The 8,856-nt window shown below is 61.1% G+C and overlaps 1 protein-coding gene across 1 annotated transcript; it reads right to left on the bottom strand.

Annotated features, from left to right (window-relative positions):
* Positions 1-429: 429 nt before the first annotated feature.
* On the bottom strand, positions 430-8,379 carry UAP1 (UDP-N-acetylglucosamine pyrophosphorylase 1). The gene is made up of 9 exons (XM_082483873.1): positions 8,068-8,379; positions 7,778-7,982; positions 6,792-6,967; positions 6,349-6,521; positions 5,008-5,201; positions 4,536-4,679; positions 3,903-4,091; positions 1,255-1,321; positions 430-988 (listed from the first exon to the last, which is right to left on the bottom strand). The coding sequence occupies exons 1-9, from the start codon at positions 8,234-8,236 to the stop codon at positions 896-898; spliced, it is 1,410 nt and encodes a 469-aa protein (XP_082339999.1). The 5' UTR covers positions 8,237-8,379; the 3' UTR covers positions 430-895.
* Between the last annotated feature and the right edge of the window lie 477 nt (positions 8,380-8,856).

The raw sequence follows: 8,856 nt of genomic DNA, 5'->3' as shown, positions 1-8,856 counted from the left end.
CCCGGGGGCTGCAGCAGGACGTGGGAGCAGCAAAGGAGCCAGCCGAGCACCGCCTCTCCCCTCCCAAAAAAGAAGGGAGGCAGCAGAGCCGCTCTGCCCCAGGGGCATGGGGACACCACACCAGGTTGGTCTCACCCCGAGCGCTCCAGCGGCGTCGCGCACCCACCCGTTCCTACCTGCTCAGGGCTTGCTGCCACTTGCAGAAATTCCGAGAGGAAAGCGTAACCCTCCGCTTCCTCCAGAAACACTGCCAAGGAGCACCGTGGGCCAGAGGACCTGCCTGCGACTCCCCCCTGCCCCGGGGCAGCAGCTGCTGCCGAGCTGGGCAGAGCGGGGCACTCGGTGTGGCAGTCAGAGCTCTGCTCTATGAGTAGAGCTTCTGCGGAAAGCCACCGTCACTACACCAACACCAGATGACAGACAGGAGGGACTCGAGAGTTTAATCGGGTGCTTCCAGTTGTGCAACGTACAAAGGATGACTAAAAGGGAGGATACGGGCAATGACAAGGAACCTATTAAAAAAAATAGTCATGTAGATTTGAGAAAAAAATAAAAATTCAAGATTAACCCCAGCCCCGTACCATAAAAATCCTCTGCATGTACAATGACTATTACTATATACATGTTTAAAAATAAATGCCCACAGCCTGGAGTGCAAAGAGCAGCACCATAGCTGTGCTTCGTGGCAGGGGAATCCATAAAGTGTTCGGTTTTTAAATTAAAATATAAATAGAAGCGTACAACATGCCAAGAACCGAGTGGGTTACATCCTCCTCTGCACAGGGCCAGAGTGAGCAGGATCAGCCCCTACCAGTTACAGCTATAAACCTTTATGTGTCTGAATTCCCAGCCCACCAGGCGGGACAGCCAGCCCGGCTTGGGCACCATGCCACCGCTACATCCCGTTCTTCACCAGCTCGTGGATCCCGTCCTCGTCGATAATCAAAGGTGCGCGAAACTCTCGGTCCTTCACATACTTTTCCAGACCCTAAGGGAGGATGAAGCAGCTCGTTAGGAACAAACCACACATCATCTGCTCTGTGGACCTACTGAGCCACTCTCAGGTGGCTCCGGTCCCCTCCCATGCTAGCGGCTTGGGGGACACTGCCGCGAAAAGCCCCACAGTGAATCCAAGTCACACCTTTGTGGCTTATCCCCACCCCGGCCAGGGTTCACACTCGTGCCCCCCGACAGCCTCCCCACCCACTTAGTTAATTTGCACGGATGCCCGACCTCTGGAGAGACAGTACTCACTTCTCCTCCGTAGGAGACGAGGGGAGAAATTTCACACTGGATTGGCAGGTCGTTTGCATCCTTCAAGCTGCAGAGAAAAATAAGAAGTCAGGAGGGTTAGCCACATCCCAGCAGGGGAGCGCGGATGGGGCCCAGAGATCTCGCAGATACCAGCGCAGGGGGTCAGCGGCTGTCTGGGGGCACCAGTGGCTGCCAGCCCACACAGACCCCACCAGCACAGAGCTGCCCTGGGTTAGTCAAGCCTTGCGTGCTCTCCAGGGAGGTGTGAGCTAAAGTTTAGATACCAGCAGCGACTGAAAGGGAAGAGAGCTTTAGATGCGGCTTTGATGAGGATCTACGTGCCTTTCCACGTGTGCAACTACAGCAGCGCCTACGCCCCCAGCCTGGACCACAGCCCCGCTATACGTGACGCGGCATGCAAGCTAGTCACCCCTTCCTCGTCCTCCTGCATCCTCGGGGTGATGAGAGATGCACTCACGGCACCTTCCCGTTTGGCTTTTTTTTTTTTTTTTTTTTTTCCACACCCCTTCTTTAAAGCACATCCTGAGGACGCAGGGTAAGCCTGTCCACTCACTTGGAAACACTCCCCGTGGCACTGCCTTTGCCTCTCAGATCAGCTGTCTCAGTGCCTCTGTTCTGCACGTGAACCTGAGCTGATGAAGACAAGGGTAGATCCACACTAGCGCTGCCCACCACAGCCGGGCCTCGAGAACAGCCACAGCAGCACTGCTGGGCAGGGGTCCGCCTGGGGTCCCTGACCCTGCTCCTGCTGCCACCAGCCTTGGTAGGACCTCCCCCCGGCTCCAGCCGGTGTGCAAGCCTGGCTAGGGGGTGTAGATATGTGGAGCTGACAAGGAACCACAGTGGCACCCCAAGGTGTTCCTTCACACCCGCTCGCTACCGCAGCCAGACAGGCATCTCAGGACGTCAACGCCTGTGACAACGCTCCCTTTGCCCAGGTTGAAGCTCTTCCCTGCTGCCACGCACTCACTCCGTCCCCTCCTGTCCCGGCCGAGAGTATATAAAACTCACCCATCCTAACCCAGCCCTCGCACTTGTGTTTGCCTTAGAGTTGGACTCGTTTCAAGATAATTGACTTAAAAAAAAAAAAAAATTGCCATTAACTGGCAGTAAAGGATAGATGTAGGATAAAGTGCATCCTTTATCCTACATTATAAACTACTGTGATGGCCTAGTTATAAGCCTGAAAGAACTTGGAGTCTTGAATTAAAAACAGAGACCATAGGTGTATCCCACCAGAACGTACCAGAAGATACGGCTTCTCCTGAAGGGAGGGGGGGGAGGTAACAAACTCGCTTAATCTGAAGTCATTTACACTCGCCAGCTCTAAGTCCCAGCCACACAGACGTGCCCTGTGCCTACAGAACACACCGCTATTATAGAAGTTGCTTTAGCACTTCTCTCAACTTTCCCGTTTACTTCTGTAAACTTTCAAGCGCTGCGCCAGGGGCTTTCCCTGGTGTCACGGTCTGGATCTTCAAAACTCATGAGCTGAAGTCGCACGAAGCACAGCTGGCCGCCTACGCTGAGATTTGCACATGCTACATCAAAGCCTGCTTGACGTTTACTTAACATTATTAATCCCTTTTCAATCTGCCTGGACGCCTGGTGGACACCGGGAGACAGCAGCCGTCTCCAGCTACGAGACCGGCCGGGATCAGTCCAGGCTGTGCTACGCCGTGGCGTGACGAACAGGGGAGTGTCATCGAAGGGACACGCCAGCGTGTTTCCCAACAGCATCCCGCCTGCGGGGTGACCTTCGGGGGCTGCAGGCTGCCTGCCGCCCTGCATCTGTACCAATGGCACAAGCCCCTTCCCAGTTATCCCTGCCAGCTGCCACGGCAGCGAGGAGCCCAGGAGGGAGCAGAGGCCGCCATCCGCCCGCCACCATGAGAAGCGGCGCCTGCGGGGTCCCTGTAGCAAGAACATGCCCCGCTCCCAGCATGCGGCCCCGAGCTTCCCCCCCCCGGCCCCGTTAGTCACTACGGGTGCCTGCTCACCAGTGCGCACCCATCGCAGCAGACCGCAGCCTGGCGCACTGCTTCGCCTACAGCCCATTAGTACCTAAGCGCAGCCCCGCCACCATGCACGCTGCACGGTATAGTTACTTGTCATTGACATCTGCTGGGGTGGCATCTGACCTTCCGTTTGTGACACTATGTGGGAATAAACAAGGGTTAGCAAGGGTGGGGTGGGGGGGGGAAAACAGGGCAGAACAAGTCTGGGGTTTGCTGTTCTCCAAACACGGGTGGCGGGAGGTCTCTCAGTCAAGGGATGCCGTGACCTCAGCATGGCTACTGCACGGGTCTGCTTGGCACGCTTGGGCTTTAGGGAGTCACCTCCTCCCTGCACTGGCAGCCTTGGCTGTGCAATGGGGACCGGCAGGATTCGGTTCACAGGCGCTGAATCAAGAAGGAAAGCTGCAGACCATACGAGCACCTCTCCTGCAGCCACCGCCTGGCCCGCATCCGGCTCTGCCCCACAGACCACCCGGGAGAAGGGACCCACAGCTGAGCACTCCAGCAACGCTGGCTTCGGAAGCGCTGAAACGGAGAAGGGATGGGGACTGCCCTGTGCTTTATACCCAGCCCAAAAAGGATGCAGGAGCACCGGGAGCAGCAACTTACCGAGGAATGGCAGGGATGCGTGTGCCGTTTTCATCCACAAAGTGCCCCCCCGCATTGAGAACCCAGCAGTGGTGCAAGGACATCAAAGCATGTCGGGCTGTGGTAGGGTTGTCCTTGCCGTTTTGGCTGTCTGCGTTCTTCAGGGGAGAAAATTCATCCTCGCGCAGCACCTCGTACACCACGAACTTCCTGGGAGGGGGAACAAGGGCGCAGGAGGTTCACATTTAGGAAATATGGCTGCTCCCTGTCACTTTGGCTCCTCCTCTGCCAGAACGGCTGAGCTGCAGCCACGGCTCCTCCATAGCCCACACCCGCAGGCTGTCCTCACAGCCACAGAGGGAGAAGACGACCTGAGCTGTAGGGTCAGCAGATGCTCCTCTGGCCCAGGAGCAGGGCTCAGCTGAGCAAGAGGCACACAGCGCCTGTCCCTCCTGCTGCTCATGTCCCTGCTCATCTCAGGGCACAATTGTCCACTGCTGCTGAACAGCACAGGAGCTGCCACCCTGTCCCGGCCCCGGGGCATCGCCAGTGGGCACAGCCCTGATACCCTCTCCTCCCACCCCCCCCAGAGGCTCTCAGAGCTGCTCGGGGGAGAGCCAGCAGCCTGCTCCCCACAGAGAGAAAAGGGCATACTTGGAAAACTGGAAGATGTCGAAGACAAACTTTTCCATTTTGATCCCGTTGGGCTTCTCGGGCTGGATCAGCTGCCCTGTAGCGATGTCCACGTGTGGGATCTTCTTCTCAGCTACGTGGTGCTGCAGCCGCGGTTCATAAGTGCTGCAATGGGCCAAGAAGGAGCTGTCACTCGCCCCAGCAAGGCACATTTCCAGCCCCCCATCCCCACAGCAGACAGGAGAGGACGGCCCCACACCCCTGGGCTCTGACACCAGCAGCCAGTGATGGCCAGGGGAAACCTTATCTCAAGGGAGGGACCGTGCAGAGAGGAGGGGGTCGGGGGATCTGGATCAGATCCCACGGGCCTCATCCCAGCACGCCTGCAAACAGCTGGAGCTCAGCCAGCAGAAAGCAAGATGCAGGCAGCCGGCTCCACTCGGCCCCGGCACTGCTCCTCCAGCACGCTGGCAATACCCCGGCAGGCCCTTACTTGACCACATCTTTCAAGAAGGCAGTGGTGAAGTAGTGATTGGCGATGTTGCCCGCGTTGAAGAGCAGCCGCCCGTCCGGGCCCCGTTTTTGGGCAGTGGCCAGGGAGATCTCGCTGTACTCCACCACCTGGTAGACACCATCCACTCGGCACACCACGCCGACTGGCTCCGTGGGGTTGGTCTTCTCCACCACCTGCCCAAGGGAAGCACCATCAGGAAAAGACCCCCAAAGCCCCACACTTCAAATATACTCCCTTGTATGGGAGGTGTTTCCCTGCACAGGACAGCAAGGATAGCGCAGGGATAGGGATGCTGGAGCCCTCCCCTCCCAGATGCTTCTGGTGATGGTGACCGGAGGAGGGAGAGATGGCAGGGCTGGGTGACAGGGTGTCAGGCACACCCAGAGGGTGCAGGCAGGATCTGGCACTGAGCCCGAGTGTGGCTGGCAGAGGGCACGGATATTTTTAGCACCCAGCCCGCACACGAATAGCCAGCTTGCCACGCACATGCAGAAGGCTGCTGACTCAGCAGAACCATCTTTTCCCCCATGCCTGACCTCCCTCCTCTTCCTCAAACGCCACACACCTCCCTCTGGGCATGGGATACCCCCCAGCAAATCCCTACCCATCCTTGCCACCACAGCAGGGCAGCACGCAGGGACACGGGGCTTTGTCCTTTCTGCATGCTAGGGTTTATTTCCTCTTTCTTTCACTCGTGGCCAGAAGGAGGAACTGCTTTCCCTTTCCCAGCTCAAGAGAAAGCTTCAAGGCCAGCAAGTCCTCTCACCTGTTTGCCCGAGCCGAGCCCAACGCAAACACAATCGCACAGCCCCTTTGGCTGTTAATCCAGCCTTTAAGTAAAGCTTCAGGCACGCAACATCCTACCCGTGAGACACGGGGCTGGGCTCAGCGTCAGCAGTCGGCTGCACCCACCGTGTCCTGGTCTAGTGCCCAGGACGTCACAGCCGGGACAGCTGGCAGCCTGTGGCAGGGATCCCGGCTGCCTGTGCTCCCTGCAGCCGCCTGGACAACAGCTGCCCAGCATCCGGGTGGGGACCGGGGAGCTCCACGGGGCTCCCTGGCAGCTCTCGACCCCAGGGACTAGGGGACCTGCGAGCCCAGGGGCTGTCAGTGCTAGGACCCCATGAAAGGCAGGACTGGGGGCAGATAGGACTCTGTCAGCATACGCTACTCCACCAGCGAGCTCCCAGTGCTGAGCTATACCTCCTGGCTGCGGCAAGCTGGCGAAGGCAGGGTGAGGAGTCAGGGAGCCCAGGCAAGGAGCAGGGCAGACCCCACCTGCTCTAGGGAAGCTGTGTCTGCCTACCCCCAAAACCATACCTTGGCCCCGCAGTCTGCTCCCTTCTCCAAGCAGAACCCGATGAACCTGGGGTCAGCCACCTTCACCAGGATGTTGTCCACGCAGTAGACGTGGACACTCTGCACACCCCTCCGCTCCATGTCATCCATGATACCGTGCGCCCCCAGGGCCCGGTACAGACCCCCGTTGCCATCTGTGGAGGGAACAAACTGTTGGGGCCACAGCAACAACCTGCTGTCCCGTCAGCCACCTACGCTCATCCTCCTTCTCCAGGGTGGAGGTCACTGACCAGGCCATACCCCACCCTTGTCCTTCCCACCAAGATGGACCCCTCCCAGCCTGCATCACCCGTGGGTCTTGTCATGCTGCCAAACTGCTCTACACAGGCTCCAGCTCCAAAGGCTTGTCCTCAGCACCGTGTCTCACCCCCACATAGCCCATCTGCCAGCTCCCGGCCACCAACCTGGCGCCATGGCAATCTTGCCCTTCTCCTCCAGCAGGATTTTCCCATCAAACCCCAGGGCAGGCAGCATGCCCTGCTGGAAGAAGATGACGTTTTCCTTTTTCAGGCCAAAATAATGATGCTTCAGGAAGAACTCCTTGGTGGACTCCATAGTCCGGCCACTTGTCATGATGTACCTGTCGCGGCACAGAAGAGACCCGATGAGCAGGGAGGAGAGGCAGGGTCTCACACCCCTCATCCCAAATATCGGGAACCACTTCAGCCTGTAACACCCAGGACACGCTTCTTACCCCAACAAAGATTTAGAAGGATCTGACCCGCTGCACTCCCACCTCTTTGGCAAGCCAACGAAAGGCTTCACCCTCCTCGCAACATGCATCTCCAAAACCCTACCACACCCAGTGTGGCGGAGGGGACAGCCAGCTGCAGCAGCAAGCTCCTGCCATGACGCCAACCTCCTGCTCACAGAACCACCGCAGCCCCTTGCCTCCCGGACCACCGCCTTGCCTGGCTGCTGTCCCATGCAGCAGGCTGGCCCCAGGCAACATGATATGCGTTCCCAAGGGCTGTGGGGTCGAGCCTGACAACGTGGGACCTCCCGGTGCCACCCTCTGGGCCTTGACCCACTACCTCCAGGAAGCTCTGCCCATAGCAATAGCGCTGCTGTCAAGAGTGTCTCTGCCAAGGGGGTCTGCACCAGGTCATGGGTCCTTGGCCTGCCGACACCAACACGGCCCATGCCAACACACAAGACCTTGACCCACCAAGGCAAACCAACGTAGCTTTGACCCAGCCAGCACCAAAGGGACAAAACCAACCCATGGGCTCTTAACCCACCAACACCAGTTGGCCTGATGCCAAGGGGGTCCTGCCTGCCAATGCCAACTCACGGGACCTTGACCCACCAACACCACCCCATGAGCCCTGTCCCACCAAGACCACCCCAGGGGGCACCGACCCACCAAGGCCCAGGGCAGGGCGCTCACCAGGGGATGTGGCAGGGGGTGCCGTGCTGCTCCTCCGCCAGCTGCTGCAGCCGCCGCAGGCGCTGGGCCTGGAGGTGGAAGAGGGTCTTGCGGGAGGGCAGCCCCACGTCGCACATGCCCTTGGGGTAGGGGACGCCCAGGCGGGTGCCCTGCCCGCCGGCCAGCAGCAGCGCGGCCACACGGCTCCCCGCGATCTCCGCCAGCCCTGCGCCCGGGAAAGCATACACGCGTGGGGCCCGCCGCGCCGACACCGCGCCGCGCCGGGCCCCGCTGCCGCCCCCCGCACCTACCGCGGCTCTCCCAGCGCGGCAGCAGCCCGCGGTCGCGGGAGGCGCTGCCCAGCACGTCCCGCGGCACTGGCTCCATCCGCGCGTCCAGCCCCGCCGCCGCCGCCCCGCCGCTGCTGCTGCCGTCCCCGCGGGCGCGGCGGAAGAAGCGGTTGATCTCGGCCACGTCCATGTCGCGCAGCTCCGCCGCCAGCGCCCGGCGGGCCGCGTCGCCCAGCTCGGGCCAGAAGCGCAGCACGTGGCCCTGCCCACCCGCCGACAGCCGCTGCTCCAACGCCGCCGCCGCGGCATCCCCCTCCGCTGCCCCCGCTACCGGCTCCATCCCGCCCGCCACCGCGGGGCTGCCGCGCCCCCGCCGCCCTTTTATAGCCCCCCGCCGCCGCGGGGCCGCCCAATGGCAGGCGGCGGCGGCACGTCCCGCGCCCTCACTGGCTGCGGGGCGCGGTGTCACCGCGGCGGCTGCGCGCCCGCGCCACGTGGTGCCCGCCGCCCGCCCAATGAGCGCCAGGGAAGGGAAGGCGGAGGGTGGGGGGGGGGTGCGCGTGGCAGCCCACCCACCACCCGCCCCCCCCCCCCGCGGCGCTGCCAATGGGAGAGCGCGCCGGCGGCTGCCATGGCAACGCCCGCCACGTCAGCGCGCGCGGTCCCGCCAGCGGGAGAGGTGGGGGCCACTCCCGGTCCCCCCGCGGCGGCGGCGCAGCCTCCGCCCCGGTCCCCTCCGGGCGGGGTGGTGAGGGTGGGGAACGGGCCTTCCCGTCAGAGCCCCACCCCTTCCAGCTGTTCCTCCCCGCA

Source organism: Vanellus vanellus (genome assembly GCF_965231255.1).
Source record: "Vanellus vanellus genome assembly, chromosome: 5".
In the NCBI taxonomy this organism is placed as follows: domain Eukaryota; kingdom Metazoa; phylum Chordata; class Aves; order Charadriiformes; family Charadriidae; genus Vanellus; species Vanellus vanellus.
This window is presented reverse-complemented; position numbering and strand designations above follow the sequence as displayed.